At 45.7% G+C, this 17,294-nt stretch overlaps 1 protein-coding gene across 1 annotated transcript in view; it reads left to right on the top strand.

Annotated features, from left to right (window-relative positions):
• Window positions 1-17,041, top strand: part of SERINC2 (serine incorporator 2) — a 49,443-nt gene extending 32,402 nt beyond the window's left edge. Inside the window, exons 8-10 of the mRNA XM_084815568.1 lie at window positions 188-332; window positions 3,009-3,221; window positions 15,876-17,041. Coding sequence (XP_084671694.1) covers window positions 188-332; window positions 3,009-3,221; window positions 15,876-16,014 — 497 coding nt within the window. The 3' untranslated portion in view covers window positions 16,015-17,041. The remainder of the gene's footprint in view (window positions 1-187; window positions 333-3,008; window positions 3,222-15,875) is intronic.
• Window positions 17,042-17,294: the final 253 nt, after the last annotated feature.

Genomic DNA, 17,294 nt, shown 5'->3' with positions numbered 1-17,294 from the left:
GTGTGACTCATTTTAATGGAGAGAGAAGATCTGATCATGTCGCCCACCGTGCATGGGGGTCAACTTTCCCACCCCACTCCTCAGTGCAAAATGAGCAGCTGGTGTGCCCAGCAGTGCTTCTGAAGGTCTGGATTGGCTGTGTTTTTATTGGCATTTAGGTCTCCTATGGTCTGTCTGTCCTTTGTAGATAAATACTGCAACCCAACCCTACTGGTCCTGAAGGAGGGCAACAGCACCACCGCCATGCCTGTGGACGGACAGCCGACTCAGTGGTGGGATGCCCCAAGCATCGTTGGCTTAGTCATCTTCGTCCTGTGTACGCTCTTCATAAGGTGAGAATCCATGGACGTCTGAAATCAAAAAAACTCAGCGGAACATCAGACCTAGGAACTGTAAACTTCGTGCAAAATCATTATTCCCAAAGTGTTGTATTCTGGGTAATGTAGGGATTGGGCCCAGCACCTCTGCAGAGGCATCCTAAGGGCAGTATTGCTCACTCCATAAGTTCAATCCCTGACTACTGCAGATAAGGCTGGACAAAACACCCTGCAGGGCCGGCCCTCCCATTAGGCAAAGTGAGGTGCTTGCCTCAGGCAGGGAATGCTGGGAGGCAGCAGCAAGGTGATAGAGGAGAGAACTCTGTGCTCTGAGGCCTTTCCTATGCCCCCTAAGCTAGCCTGCTGCCTTCAGGTATGGCAGAGGATGCTGACCCATCCGTCGGTGTTGAATGAAGACATTCAGTCTTGAAGAAAGGGTTTTTTTCATGGAATGGGAGGTGGTGCCATCTGCTCTGCGCCTCAGGCAGCAAAATATCTTCGGCTGGCCCCGTGTCAGTGCGTAGCCAATGCTGAGCAAAATGGACCGGTGGTCTAACGCTGCATAAACCAACTTCCTAGGTGAGCAGTGGAGACTAAATAACCATGTTATTAAGTGCTTCACTTAAAAAACACATAAGTGGAAGACGAATGCCAATCGCTCCCCCGTATGTATGTATGTGTGTGTGTGTGTGTGTGTGTGTGTGTGTATATATATATATATATATATACACACACACACACACACACACACATATATACATATAATACATACATACGTGTGTGTGTGTGTGTGTGTGTGTGAGAGAGAGAGAGAATCCAAGCCTTACTTTGTGTTCAGCCGTTGCTGATAACAATTGAACTGAAGCAGAGCGGTTCCTTTTAAAGCAGAGCATGCTGGAAGGAGCGGAGGGATGAATGAAACATGTGTCGGGTGAGACAGCAATAGGTCACTGATCTGTCCCTCACATTGTGTACTTTGAATACATCAAGCTTATTTCTGTTTTAGTTTCCAGTCTCCCTCTGGTGGTAGTGGGAAGTAAATTGCTCCCTAGATTAAGTGAGGATTAATAAAACGGCAAGGGAGTTGGGCAAGTTCATGATGGTCAGATTGCCTCCTTGTGACAGCTTTCCAAGAAGAACTACAATTGCCTTTGTGGGCAGTGGGGGCGGCAGCAGCAGCTTGTTGTTGTTGTTATTATTTTGATGTTGATGTTTTATATGCCACCTTATAGCAGCAGTTCTCTGCTCAGCTGAGAAAATAAAAATAATCCCATTGCAATTAAATACAGTAAAAGCAACACATTAAAACAACAGCAATACGACAATGCAATCAAAGTGGCCAGTTTCAAAACGGAGTGCAAGGAAATAAAACCACAGGGGCAGCTCAGTTTTAAAGCAGAGCAGAGGGACAAAAATCCACAGCACTAAACATAGTTTTCAAAGGCCTGGGGAAATAAAAAAAGGTCTTGGTCTGGCACCGAAAACGTATTAGAGTAGACGCCAGGCAGGCCTTCCTCAGGAGGGCAGTCTACAGATGGAAGGTGGGGAGCTGCAAGTGGAAGGTGAGAATAAATTTCTTAAATGGAATACTGCACTTCTGTTCATTTTCAGTGGATTTGGGCTTACTTCTCCCTGAGGTCATAAATCTGTGTCTGGGCTGTACTATTTCAGATTGCAAATGAAGTGTGTGGTGGGAAGGTGTTCAGATGATGGAATGCTCCTCCACTTTATTTAAAAAAAAACAAACCCTGCATGGAGAAAGCTAGGGCAGTACACTTTCCCCTGAAATCTTTGTTTTCTACCTGCAGGAAACTTTGTTGTTGTTGTTGTATGGAATTGCATTGCATCATATGACCCCCTCACATGAGCACTATCTGTTATAGTCTGTACTGCCCAGACAAAGCACACCTTAGTGAGGGCGAAACTAGACTTAACAGGGCAACCACAAGTATTTTATCTGCCTCGTATAAAGGGCAGAATGTGAGTGTGGTCTCCAATTTACATGAAAACGAGCATACATGGTAGAGGAACTGAGCCTTGCTGTAGCTTGCTGTCAGTGTGTTGTTTGTTTGTGCTATGACACACTCCTGGCAAACCTGTGTGCACAGCCATCTGTAAATGTAGCTTTTTTTTTTGTTTTAAACCTAATCTGAAGATATCCCACAATCCTGAGAAGGTGGGGATGCACCAGAACATGCGTGAGTGTGGCAGGGAGGTGCATGCACATAACAATGCTATGACATCATAGAGCAAACCAAAAATGTAGAAAAGGATGTTGGTATATATAACTAGGAACACACAGATTTTGTTAAATCCATTTCACAGATTGTAAGGAGTCTTCCCTTCTGTTGTTTGCTCATTGACAGAATGGGGTGTTTTTTTAACTACAATTTTGTTCTACTTGCACTAATTCACATTAGTGCTAATGCGCACTTGCACAAATGTTCATTAGTTAATGCAAATGAGTGCTAATGCGCACGTGCGCATACGTGCTAATGTGCACATGTGCTAATGTGAATTAGCGTAAACACCCCCCGAAAGTCAAAGAATGGGATCCACATGATTTGGAAAAAGCTGGTCCACTGCAGAATCCACAGACTGGATTCATAGAAATCTGAATTCATTTGAAACCCTTGCAAATTTCTCCAACATCCCTTTATACTACTGATGTTCTTCTCTTCCTGCCTTCAGCATCCGGTCCTCTGACCATGCCCAAGTGAACAAGATGATGCTGACGGAGGAGAGCCCGGCCATGCTTGGGGGTGGTAACTCTAGCCCTGAAGATGGGGTGCACTGGGCTTATGACAACGAAGAGGGTGGGGTGTCTTACAACTACACCTTCTTCCATATCTGCCTCCTCCTGGCCTCCCTCTACATCATGATGACTCTCACCAATTGGTACAGGTGCGTGAAAGCCATATATTCCGTGCCACAGTTATCTGTCTTCTGGTAACTCCCAGGTTTAGATTATTCAAATATATGGACTCCTTATATAAACATATATTTGAAATGGAACTATTAAATCTTTCTCTTTCCCTCTTTTTCTTTTTATATTAATATTATAGTCGTGTTGATTATTGTGCATGAATATGTTTTATGATTCATTCTTTTTTTCTTCCCCCCCTTGTGTCCCCCCCAGCCTTTTTGTATGTTTTGTTAATTGTTGTATTTGATGATGATGATAATAAAAAAACACCCTTCCAGGTTTAGATGACTTAGAGCCAAACTATATGTGTAGCATAAAGCCGAAGGGTAGCTTTTTATTTACTTTTGTGCAAGCACACGCAGCCCCGATTGGGATTGGGATGACTGCACACTGGGAGGAGAGGAGTAAACCTTTCCCACTCCCCATGCACACCATCTTTTTCCAATATACAAAAGGCATTTGCATCACTGCTAATACAAAAAAGAGAGGGGAAAAAAGGATGTAATACTTCCATTTCAGATAATTATTTTAATATAAGCAGTCCATATATCTAAATAAGCATCCATAGAAAATTGATGGCTGTAGGAGTTATGTTCAAATGCAGCAAGAGCAGTAGTGTAGTGGCAAATTCAGAAGCGCAGGGTCCCTTTGTGACAGTCACAGCCACAGCCCCTCACAGCCATGCCCCCTTCTAAGATTGTACAACCTTGTAAGATATACAGCCTTCAACTGGGATCCAGAAACAGTGCAGCTGAGAGTAAGGCAGGGGTATTTCCATTGGATGACTGAGAAAAAAGGCAGGGGTGTTAAAATCTTTTTCACTCACTCACTCACACACAAACATTTTAGGTTTTCAAAATATGATACTCTATGGAAGCTTCACCCTCTCAGCTCAGCCCTCATGGACAGATCCCTTCTCATTTAAACAGCCCCCTTGCACACTCCCTTAGTGCCCCAACATTACCCATTAGCTTCCCTAAGCTCCTTCATTATATCTCCCCCCTCAACAGAAACGTCCACACACCCAGCTGGATTGAACCACACACACACACACAGTGGTGTAGTGGTAAATTTGGAAATGCAGGAGCTCATTGTGGTAGTCTCCAAGAGCAGTCCAAAAATTTCAGGCAGCTGTGTTGATCCAGATCAACAGACCAGTTCTAGGAGTTTCCATCTCCACCAGGAGCATGTATTTGGTAAAGGGAATAGGTCTGAATTGCCCATTCCAGACCAAGGCATCCCAAAGACTTCGCATTCCAACATGGAACAATATATTGTTGCTTGGAAAATTCATTCCCCCCACAGCTACAGTGAGGATCACAGCTAAGCTCAGAGGAAACAGGGAATCCTGAAGGGGGTGGCAGATGACATCAGAGTCCCTGCTAATGACAAAGTGCCGGGGCTGCGTCCCTATGAGCCCTGCTTCTACTACACCACTGATTTTAAGTCAGTTGAGTGGTAGGTGGCTTGTGTTTATCCTTCCCAGCTTGAAGTGTAAGACGCTTTACAACTGCAAGGGCTCTCAGTATCCACTTTTGCTGTCCATCTGTCTTTAGGGGTGAAAATTTAAAAATGCATGCACATGTACTGTTATCACAAATTTTCCAAGAGCAAAATTTATATGATCAATGTCTTCTGACCAAAAAGAAGCTGCTACAGTATCATATTCCAACTCCCTATTCCATTCCTGGTAGAGGGTGCTCATCCTTCATCCTGTGACCTGAATTGCCATATGCCATCCTTCCCCCAACTTGATGCCTTCCAGATGTATTTGAATGTTGCTCCCATCACCCCCCAGGTTGGGGATGATGGGGGTTGTAATCCAACCCATCTGGTGGGAGCCAGATTGGAGAAGGCTGCCCTGTGCTCTGTGGATCCTGTTTTGAATTCACATACAAAGCTGCCTTGTGCAGACCATTGATCTCTCTCTAGCCCAGCACTGTCTTTTCTGACAACAGCTCTTGGATGGCCATATTTTTCCAGGCCTGACCAGAGATTCTTTTAGCTGGAGGTGACTGGTCATTGCCCTAGTTCTGCTGCGGTGCAGTATCGTATGTCATCATGTGAGGCTTGTGCCTCAGAGGCATGATATCTGTTGACAGGCTTCTGTGAGTTTTTCCTAACAAGTGCAAGGGTACTTGAGGAACATCTCTTCCTATATGTTTCCCCCTTGTGCTTTCCGATACTCAGGGGCAGCCTTATTGCCTGTGTCCCATTATCTCAGGATCTCTGAACAATGGTGACTACATTTCAGGCTCTCTCAGCTGTGGCATCAGAATTCTTTTCCCCTGGGAAATCTCCCGGCTGACTCCTTTCTGATCTGACTCAGCAAGTGTAGCAAGCAAGGAATCCTAATTTTAAGAACGATATTGTGGCACCACGGTTTCCATTTATTTCCTCCGTTGAAGCTCTTCAAACCTTTGATCAAATTCCAACCAAGTACAGGTGCCTATATTTTTTCTGACTTGTACACAAGTACACACAAAATAACACACACTCATGCACGTGGCTTTTATATGCTGCATACATTGTATTTTTATATTGGGTATTGAGCTCCTACTTAGGCCATTTTACTGTAATGTTCCATCAGCATATCGGGAATAGACTAAGAATTATAATTTGTGGATTCTTTTGTTTCGTTAGTGGTCTTGATTTATTATTATGTGTGTTCTTGTTTTTGTTGTCGTTCTTTTGTTAACTTCATTTCAAAATACAATTTTCAGGATTAAAACGCTTCTTTAACCCCCCCCCCCCACAACATCCTTTTTTGTGAAGGCATTGGTCCTATCGCCCACTTGGCTGCAATAGCTGTTTTGGCTTCTTAAGTGTTGTGTTGGAAAACTGTATTTGACTCTGTGATATGGCTTTTATACTGTGGGCTGCCTTGACAGCTTATTCTCAGCCCAGTTCGTCTGATGTGTGGAAATACCTTCATGGTTACAACCTGATCCTATCCTTGTTTACTTGAAAGTAAGTCTGACATAGCTCAGGCTCACTCCCCACCCCCCACCCCCCCAATATGTAACATCAGGTGGATGGGTACAAGAGACTGGGCCTTCTCAGTGGTGATGCGATGATTGTGGAACTCTTCCTTGGTGGAGATTTGCCATGCTCCTTCTTTTTCTATCTTTAGGCAGATGGTAAAGACCTTTTCATTCAAGCGAGCTTTGCATTAATAATCCTGTGAAGGTTTGAGGCCTTGAGGCAAAGGGAAAAATGGTCAGCTTAGAGGCTTGGAGTTTTCTCTTGGGAGGGGGTATCCCTGAGAAGAGTAGTTTTATTTGTCCCGTGGAGTTTCTGTTTCAATTCCCCAGTTAAGTTTAATTTCTTCAGGGTTGAAACAGTACTTTTGGTTTTGATGGAGGAGGGTATAAAAAGAAAGTCAGAAAGACCAGGGCAGCAGAACAAGAACAAGAGCAACAGCAAGAGACAGACAGCCAGAGCCGGAGGTGAGAGCAGAGTCTGAAGAGTGAGCAGGAAGAAGCACGCTAGAAAAGTCTAAGGACAGCTAGGGTAAAGGAACTTGCATTTTGCAACTTTTATGTTCTTTTAAGGCCTTTTGTATCACTCAGCTCTGTTGCGTAAATACCTTTAGTTGTAATTTGTTTGCTTTGAATCTACTAGCAAACTGTTGTGGTTAAACCCTGTGTCTAGAGTGTCAGTCACCCCAAGTCTACAGCCTGAGCCCCACATTTCTGGGAAGGGGAAGTTTAAAGGAAGGAAAGGGGGACTCTTAAGGAGGCAAGAGATTCTTAAGGAGTTGCTCAAGGGTCTAGGTCCTAAGATGAACCTTGATAAACCTTTTTTTAAAAAACTGGAGTCTCCGCATGACTGCCTTTTTGTGTCTTCATCGATGCAGACTGCATTTTAATGGATGTATTGTTAGCATCTCTGGCAATTGTTTAATAGAAAAGCAGGTTACAAATAATGCACTTAGTTGACTGGGAATGTCAGGATAAATGCTGCATGGCAAATTGTTCCCAGGAACTTGGGCTCTGCTATCCAAGTCCTGCTAGGGATGTTAGAGAAATCTGCTGCGGATTCAAATGAGACCGGATTCTTTGGATTCCGGCCTCCGGAATCTGCGGCGGATTGGCCCCGCTTACCTCTGCTCCAGGAGGCTGCTGCACAGAACGGCTCCGGCTGCTTTCTCCTGGACCCATCCCGTTCGCCTCTGTGCCGATAGCCCTTTTTTTTTTTTTTAAAGATGATCGGCAGGATGTGCCCATAGACTTATACCCAAATTAGAGCCGCAAATCTTGTGTATAAGTCTATGTGTCCGTAGACTTATAGGCAAGATTCATGGCTCTAGTTTGGGTATAAGTCTATGGGCACATCCTGCTGATCGCCTTAAAAAAAAAAAAAAAGGCGATCGGCACGGAGGAGAATGAGACAGCTCCAGGAGGTTAGAGGATTCTGGGGGGCGGGGGAGGAACGGATCGCCTCCCCCCCAGGTGGATTCCCCACTGGAACAGATGGTGGGGAATCTGTACACCCCTAAGTCCTGCTATCTTAAAGTGAAGAACCATGGAAGAGGCACTGTGGACCTAACCAAATGAATAGCCAAGTCAGTGGTCCCATGCCAGCCAGTATGGCAGTGAAATAGCACCCCCTAGAATGCCATCCTTGCGGGGTGGCTTCTGCATATATATTTGGAAGGGTAAGTAAAAGTGAGTAAGGGGAGACATGATATTGGTGTACAAAATTATGCATGGTGTGGACAAAGTGGATGCAGAGACATTTTTCTCTCTCTCTCATAATACTAGAATCTGGGGTCATTCTGTGAAGCTGATTGGCGGGAGATTCAGGACAGACAAAAGGAAGGACTTCACATAGCACATAGTCAAACTATGGAATTCCACAAGATGTGGTGATGGCCACCACTATGGATGGCTTTAAAGGGGGATTGGACAAATTCATGGAGGAGAAGGCTATTGATGGCTACTAATACCTTTATGCCTGTGTGCACCAGTTGCTGGGAAACACGGGCGGGAGGGTGTACATAGGTATAATGCCCCCTCCCCAACATAGTGAGCAGCCTTATGTCAGGTTAGCTTGTCCATCTAGCCCAGGAGTAAGCAACCTGGTACCTCCAGGCCAGGCTAGCTGAGGTTGATGGGAGTTGTAGTGCCAAACATCCGGAGGGCCCCAGGTTGCCTTCCCCTAATCTAGCCCATGTTTTCTATTCTGAGTGGCAGTGGCTCTCCGACAAAGATTTTTCCTATCTCCTGCTCTCTGATCTTTCTGGGTGGCGGTGCTGAGGGGTGGAGGTGCTGAGGGGTGGACCTGGAGCATGTACCTGAGTGGTGCGTCTGTGGTCTTTCCCTGTTAAATTCTGATGCATGCGGCTGAACCACCCATGTGCAAAATTGTATGCTAATTCAGGGCTAAACGATGTGCTGTGTTATACGAGTGGTGTGTAGCTGATCCAAACTGATTTACTTTAGTGTAAGTGCACAGGCCTCAGTCTGAATCAGGACCACTGTGCACAGGGGGGTTTAAACGTTCCAAACTAGCTGCTTTCCCCCCTAAATTTGCTCCTCACTCCAAGCTAAAGAGATCCCCCTCCCCACCACTGGTGCCTATGTCCCGGTAAACAGGGACAGTTGGTGCATATGTAGACCCTGCAGGCCTAGAAGTGGAATTCCAAGGAACATAGGAAGACGCCTTATACTGAGTCAGACCATTGGATCAATCCTGACACTGGCTGGCAATGGCTCTCCGGGGTTTCAGGTGGGATTCTTTCCTCACCCTACCTGGAGATGCCAGGGATTGAACCTGGGACCCCCTTCATGCGAGCCACACAGTCTATACTGAGCTCCAGCCCCTCCATCAAAAATAATTGTCTCCTCTCCTCAGGCTTATGGTGTTCTACTTTGCCCTCTACCTACCGTTGCCTAGGTAACGAGCAGGGAGCATCAGGCTCTGCAAGACTGAACTTTTTGGGGAGCAGAAAGAGGACCCCTCCTCGGATGAACCCCGCCCAGCCTAGGGGGGAACAGCAGGAGGCTTGCGACGCTCAAGGCCAGGGATGTATTCTGCCGAAAAGGAGCCCCAGGGAAACGCAGTTTGGTTGCTAGCCGCAGAACCCCTGCCCAGAGCTTGAGAGCTTTGTATTCTCTTGCCTTGAGTACATACCTAACCTCCAGCTGTACGCACTTGGCTATTTATAGCGCATGACTCGCTGTCACACAGTCTTACCTGCAGCCGTGCCAGGCTGCTCTGCGGTGTGCCAGCTCTGACGCTTGTGTCTCGGGGGAACAGAGCCTACTGCTCCAAGCCAGCCAAAAGCCAGGTGTCTCTGCCAAGCCCTTCCTTCCCCCACCCCACCCCCTTTCTCCGATGCCAGGTTCCAAACACAACAAAACTAGAGAGGGCCTGCACGCCAAATTGCTTTTGCAGGGAGCTTTGTTTGGGAGTCAGCATACAAGGTCAGGCCTGGCAGGTGACAGCCAGGCAGACAGGAAAGCACAAGGAAACTGTTGGCCACAGCAGTTGGAGTCCGCAAGAACTCCTGTCACTCCCCTTCTGTAATTCCAATTTGGAGATGCGGTCTTAAGGGCTTGGTATGCAGTACTGGGGAGGCAGGGGTAAAAAGAGCTCAGCAGGTATTACAGGGGCATTTCTGCCTCCCACCCACCCCGCCCATGTGTGGGGGTCTGTTTGGGCCATGGCACTGAAAGGTTTACCTGCAAATATAGGTTGTTAATTATGTTTCCATAGCCCACCTTTCAGCCACAACAACTCTCAAGGTGTTTTTACCGTGAATGCATAATTGAAAACGAGATTAAATCTTTTGCAGCTGCCAAAGGCAATTCTGTGTGAGTGTGAGATATGCTGCACCTTCCTCAGCTGATCTTTCATATCCCACTCCCGAATAATTTGCCGGATTCATTCTGAATCCATCAAAAAGGGGATTAGACAAATTCATAGACTGCGTAGGGGTTTTATCATATTTAGTGGTATATAAATATCACAAATAATGAATAAATAAAAGCCATTTAAGCTAGTGGCTGTTACCTATGCTCTCTGGATGGATAATTCACTAGGTTACCTCTGCATTGTGTGAAAAAGTATTTAGGCAATAAGTTCAGGGCCAACCTGATCTGTGGTTTACTGGGCCCCGTTATGCTATTTTTGGTCCTGATTTTGACCCTCCCTTCCTAACATTTGGCTTTCCCTTTTTTTCTCAGTTGCTACACACAGAAGTCGATATGAGTTTCCACACAGTTAGTTCAGCGCTATTTTGCTGATGCTGGTATAGAGAGCTCTTCGTGTAGCAATGGGTGACGTTAGGATTAGTGTTGGCTTTCATTTACATGCTCCTGGCTTGGCTATCCTTGCTATTATTGGACTATGTTTGCACCAGTGCTTCTATGAATGGAGCAACCCTGCATGACGATCCACCAATGGCACAATCCTACATGTGTTTATGTGGAAGTGAGTCCCACTGAGATCAGCGGGGTTCAACTTCCATGTAAGTGTGCATAGGTTGTAGCCCTACCTGGTGTCCTGCTTGCCACAGCAGCCAACCAGATACCTGCAGGAAAGCAATAGCCCTATCCTGCTCCATGCACCTGGTATCCAGAGGCATCTTGTATCCAAAGCAGGGGGAGAGCAGAAGACAGATTAATACTATTAGATCTCCGGACAATGGAGGCTGGTGGCTCCAATGTCAGTGTGGCGGTGAATCCACTCTTGGTTTCATTCAGAACCAGTCAGAACTCTAAAGGAGCTATTCAAGGTGTGGAAGCACCTTGGATAGCTTCTTTAGAGTTCTGATTGAAAGCCAGAGTGGATTTACCACCCCACTGACACTGGAGTCATCAGCCTCCGCTATCTCTGGATGAGATCCAGGCCGTCTGCAAGGGTTTCTGGGTCCCAACAGTCGAAGAATGGCCACCAACTTGGATGGCTTTAAAAGTGGATTAGACAAATTCATGGAGGATAAAGCAATCAATGGCTACTAGTCAGGATGGCTCAATCTTGCTTCCAATATCAGAGGCAGCATGCCTCTCTACACCGCTTGTTGGGGGACATGAGCGGGAGGGTGCTGTTGCACTAATGTCCTACTTGTGGGCTTCCTGTTGGAGGCATCTGATTGGCCACTGTGGAAAAAGAACGCTGGATTAGATAGTAGGGCCTTTTGTCTGATTCAGCAAGGCTCTTCTTATGTTCTTAAGAATAATAAGTAAACGTAGTTTTAAAAAAAATGATCTCTGGTATGGCTAACCTTTTTCCTAATCACATTTCTCAGCCTCAGCATTCCTGAGTAACATGAGGTGTGTTACTCAGTTGTCCTTGACCCAGTCTTGGTGCTGCTGTGTTAGCTGATGTTAGAGTTTTGGGTTTGGATACCTCATCCATAGTCACTCAGCTGTAGATTTGCACTTGTATGTGCACATTATCCCAGTGTATGTGGCTCATGGGATGAAGGAGGTGATTGGCTCTGCTCCAAACCACCATCTGCACCTGGCTCTACCCCTGCAGCCACTATTTTGCCCCTGGCTGTGGTTGGTGGACCTCAAAGTTGGCAGACTTCAACCTGGCTGTTGTTGGTGGACCTCAAAGTTGGCAGACTTCTACTGGTTGTGGTTGGTGGACCTCAAAGTTGGCAGACTTCAAACTGGTTGTGGTTGGTGGACCTCAAGGTTCTAGTAAAAAAACAAGGTCGATCCTGCAAGCCTGAAGTCTGCCCATCCTGTTCCCCATGATGACTAATAGCTATTAGTAGAGGAAGGGTCTATGAATTTGTCTAATCCCCTCTCTGATTGAATTGCATTTCTGTCCTTTTGCTGTTTTGGGCTCCTTCAGCATTTGCCCCTCTGACTATGCCAAAGTGACAGAGAACAAGGGGAGAGACAGCCGGTCTCCATTTACCTTATTATTTATTTGCTTCCCCATACACATGCATAGCCCCCTCCTCTGATTTCTAGGACGTCATTTATTTATTTCATTTCTATACTGACAGATCTCTGGGTGGTTCACAAAAGCAGATATAGATAAAGTGGGTGTAGCGGTAGATTTTGAAGTGCAGGTGCGCATCATGACCGTCCCCATAGCCACGCCCTGAAGGAGAGTCCCCAAATGCAGGCAGCTGTGTTGATCCATATCAGCAAACCAGTTCTAGCCATTTTCATCTCCAGAAGGACTAGGTCTTACATAAAGCTCATGCGTCTCAGTTGCCCCTTCAAGATGAAGCCACCCCAGAATACTTGGCATTACAACAGGGGACAATACACTTTTGCTGGGAAAATCCATTTTCACATCAGCTACTGTGATGATGGCAGGTCAGCTCAGAAGGAACAGGGAATTTGAGGGGGGTGGCAAACAACATCAGCACCCCTGCTAATCAAAAGTTGCTGGCGCTGCATCTCTCTCAGCCTGGGCTCCACTACCCCACTGGATATAGATATTTAGTTATTCTAAGCTGTGATTATGAGTTACATTTGTAATGCTTTTTAGGGTGCAATCCTATGCATATTTAGACAGAGAAAAGGCCTACAGCTCCCAGCATTTCCAGCTATGCTGACTGGGGAATGCTGGGAGTTGTAGGCCTTTTCTCTGTCTAAACATGCATAGGATTGCACCCTTAATTATCTATTATTTTGGGGCTTGCACTTGCTGTTTTGTTTGGCGACGATGGATTTTAGATGTGCGTTGCAGTTTTCACCTAGTTGTGGCTTGCTTTGAATGGACTTTTCTTCTTCTTTCTCTTCTAAAGGAGTATCTAAATTAATAAAAGCAAACTTTCCTTGGAATTGCATGCTCAGGGTTTTTTATTTTTATCTTCATGCTGCATTTGTGCAATTTCATCCCACCCTGTCCCGAGGCAGTGCAGTGTGCCGTTTCTAAAAATAATTTTTAAAACAGCATCGGAAGCAATTTCTAAAGCGACTGTCGAGAGATCCTGAATAGAGCTTGGCTTTTAGCTTCTGCTAGCAGAGGAAACAAGCAAGATATTTAACTGAGTCAGTCCAGTGACACAGATTTGTAAGGGGAAGGTTCTGATAGGAAAGGAGAAATGGGATGGGAATTGGCAGGAAGGGGCAATGTGTAATTGTGTCAATATTATTTTGGGGGGAAACCCGGAAGCAAAGCATTAACGCTGCCTGTGCTCCTTAACTTGCATACATATTGCCGTCTGACTGCACAGAACAGCTGGTCCATGCACAGACATTGGGAGCATCCTTGGTGCCTATCATGCTTCCTAGTATATTTTATTTATTTGAACATGCATATTCTGGCTCACTGCCCTCCATGGGACCCCGCCAGGGAGCCTCAACCATAATACAATATCAAGAAAACAGTACCAACTATTTATTTTTAAATACTTGCATGCCACCTTTCAAGGCAGAGCCCTCCCAAGGTAGCTTACGAAACATAATTAAAACCACAAAACAATTTTTAAAATACAAATAAAACAAAGACTAAAAGCAGTGGCCATTTACTGAAGGGGTTTAAAAACCATTTCACAGCACTTTTCACAGAGCACAGTTCAAAATGAATGAGTTTAGAAGGGCTGTTTAAAAAACCTGATGACAGTGGGGCCATGCGTACACTTTTTTGGAGAGCATTCCAAAGATAAGGGGGCTGCTACTGGAAAGGCTAAACAATCTTCATAACCAAAACTAGCTTGGTAATCAATCAGGAAAGCAAAAATCGAAGAGTGTCCTGTGATGGAACAAGTGTCTAAACAATATAGTTTTTGATTGATGTCTAAAGTGAAATGGTAGGAAGTTGGCCACGTCTGCTGGGACAAAGAATTCCATAGCTCAGGTACCACCAACGAAAAGGCCTTACCTGTGTCCTTCCCCTCTGCATTTATGTGGCAATAGGGATATGGACTGAGGGTAAGTCTGGCTGCAGTGCAGATAGGTTCGTATGGGAGGAGGTAGTCCTTAAAAAAAATAAAAAAATAAAAATCCAGGTCTCAAACCATTTTAAAGTTCAAGACCAGCACTTCAAATCAGGCCCGGGAACAAAATCAGCAGCCTGTGAAGTTGGTGCAATGTTACTGCTACATGATCGGGAAATCAGATGCTTGCTGCCAGTTTTCACTGCTGCATTTTGTATGAGCTGATGCTTCCAGATGCTTTTTAAAGGCAATCCCCTTCAATGCGTATTGCCATAGCAGCGAAGGCGATGGACAAGGAGGTCGCCAGAATTGCTCTGGAAGACAGAAGCATCTGGACGTTAAAGTTCGCTCCTGAGCCACCAGGTCCCTGTCTGAGTGGCTGTTGTGTTCTGCGTGCTTGGGATCTTGTGACGCAACGTTGCATCAGCTCCCTGCCTTGAGAGCAGCTGTGATCCAGCTGTACGCAGATGCTGCCTTTGGGCAAATATGTTTCTTTGTTTGCTGTGCACTGGAACAATGCAAGAAATAACCTGAACTGAACAGTGTGGTTTTTGCAGAGGACTTGGCTGCAGCCTGTTTGAAGCTACATCACTCACAGTCTCAGCAAGCAAATTGTGTGAGTTGTAGAGCAGGAGTGCAGAACTTCAGGGCCGTGAGCCAATTCTGGCCTGCCTGGGGCCCTAAACTTCTCCTCCAGGGTTCCTCAGATGGCCCCCCTCCACCCCCCACCCAGCCACCAATTGTTGGTTGTTCTCCTGGCCCATTCTAAAAGGTTGAAATGTGAAAATGTATTTAACTTAAGTCAGTTGGTCAATCGGTTACATCAGAGGTGTGGAACCTCAGGCCTGGGAGCCAAATTTGGCCCACCTGGGTTCCCTAGATGGCCACACCCCCTTATCCTGGCTCTGAACACCAGTAGTTTGTTGGTTTCCTGGCTATTGTGCAGTTTCCCCCCACTCTGTAAGGTTGAAATGCCTCTCCTAAGGCTTAGTTCCTGGCAGTAAAAGCTTTAAGCTAAAATAGGCTGGCATTTTTTGCCCTGTCCATTTTGTCCATGGCCCTGCCCACCACAGGAAGTCCCGAGAGCTTCTCCAAAATGGAATCCATCCCTCAGGGTGAAAGAGGTTCAACCCCTCTGTTGTAGAGCATCAGCAGCCCATGAGCAGGACATGAAGGCGGTAGCTCTTCTCTGCTGTTATGGTTTGTTTTCAGTGGCATGCAGCCTCTGAACATGGAAATTCCAGAGAACAGTGGATAGACTGGTCCCTCATGACCTTGGCTTCAAAGGCGGGGGGGATAAGACATCACTTGGTGACCTTGGGCCAGTGCTCTCTGTCTTTCAGGGCTGGCCCTACCATTAGGCAAAGTGAAACAGTTGCCTCAGGTGGCAGATGCTGGGAGGCGGCAGCACGGTGCTGGAGGAGCTGTGCACCATGCGACCTGCTCTGCGCCCCCTAAGTTAGCTTGCTGCCTTTAGGTGTAGTGGAGGACACTGTCCTATCATCAGTGTTGAAGACGGTCTAGTTGGATTTTTGTATATGGAATGGGAGAGGGCACCATCTTGTGTTTCTAGTCTACTCCGCAGGATTGTTGTGAGGATACAGTAGGGATTGGGATTGGTAGGGAGAGAACCATGTATGCCACTCTGATAAATATCACTTAACAGGAGAATGGGGTATCGAGGGCAAGTGGTGGCGGGGCTGGTGTCGGAAAGCAACATCGTTGAATCTGTCTTAAATTGGTGACTTGATTTGTGTGTGTGTTCTTTCCCTAGACCTGACCAACAACATCAGAAGCTGACCAGTCCTTGGACTGCGGTCTGGGTGAAGATCTCTTCCAGTTGGGTTGGGCTTCTCCTCTACTTGTGGACTCTGGTTGCTCCCTTGGTGCTTCCGGACCGCGATTTCAGCTGAAAGATCCAGGGAGCACCGCACCATTCAAATCATGCAAGCAAAAAGGGATTTGTTGCCATGGAAAAGTAGATAAAGGGGATCTTGTGAGCTCTGGTCCCTGTGGATTCCAAAGCTGTCAACTATCGATATATATTTTTTGCCTTTTTTTTTTTTTTGCTCTTTTGCATTCAGACAGATCTTCCACACTTATGCCTTTCTCTGTTTTCCTATTTCTAAGGAAAGCGTTAAACAAAGTGAAGTGGTCCACGTGTGTGTGCAATACTTGATGCATAGGACAATATGATTGGTGGGTGGGGGACACAGGTTTGCTTACCACTGCTAATGACCTCTAAGCCAATTGTGGAGCCTAAAATGCTGTTGACTGTTATTTTTCTAAAGTATGTTTAGTGTAAGAATATTTTTTTAAATATAGCTGTTTAAAAACTCTTTACCAGTTTGCCTTGTTACAGGAAGTCTTTTAGATTAATCTCAGTTCATTTTGATATGGCACTTGATGTAACTGGAGAAAAATTAAATAAATTGACAGATTTTAAGTGTAAAAAATTCAAGCAGAATTGGAACTTTAGCCATGATCCTGATTCCACCTGTTCCTTGGGACAGAGTACTTTGGTTCAGCCAAACATTATCAAAACAAGTTGAGATTTTTATATACCGAGACAGACTCACTAAGGTTTCGCTCTCAACATATGCAGAAGTCGTGGTTCTGCTTATTGGGCCGGGTGGAAAAATAGTTCCAGAGTGGATGATATTTATTGCATAGAAAATTCTGCAAAAGGGTGAGCATCTAGCATCCAAACATGGTAGAATGAGGTTGGAGGACCACCTGTTTGCTCTTTTCAGGAGACCTTGCAAAGATGGAGTAATGCACATCACATTTTAGTTTGTTAACTGCATTGTTTTCCAGTTCCTCCTTCCAAGGACCGAACGAGGCATGACATTGGAAGATCTGTGATCAGATCTCCCACTTTAAAAAAAGAAAACCAGGAATTTTTAAATTGGAACCAAATAAACTGTAATTTGGCTAGCCAGTGTGGTGTAGTGATTAGAGCCGGGATAGGCAACTTTTGGGGCCTGCAGGCACATATGACAATTGGGGGGTGGGGGCTGTGGGCACATTTTTCTTTTGGGAGGGGGGTCACAGGCACATTTTCTTGCCCCCTTCCATGATTCCCACTTTTCTTGCCCCCTTTCCTCCTCCTCCTCCACCTCCCTGCTTTGGGTTTCCTTTCCCCCACCACCTCTCCTTTCTTATTCCCTCCCCCACTGCTTCTGCCCCCTGC

Source organism: Heloderma suspectum, chromosome 10 (genome assembly GCF_057233095.1).
Source record: "Heloderma suspectum isolate Gila_16-S chromosome 10, 16-S_ref, whole genome shotgun sequence".
In the NCBI taxonomy this organism is placed as follows: domain Eukaryota; kingdom Metazoa; phylum Chordata; class Lepidosauria; order Squamata; family Helodermatidae; genus Heloderma; species Heloderma suspectum.
The sequence above is the reverse complement of the archived record's forward strand: the minus strand, read 5'-3'. Positions and strand labels throughout refer to the sequence as shown.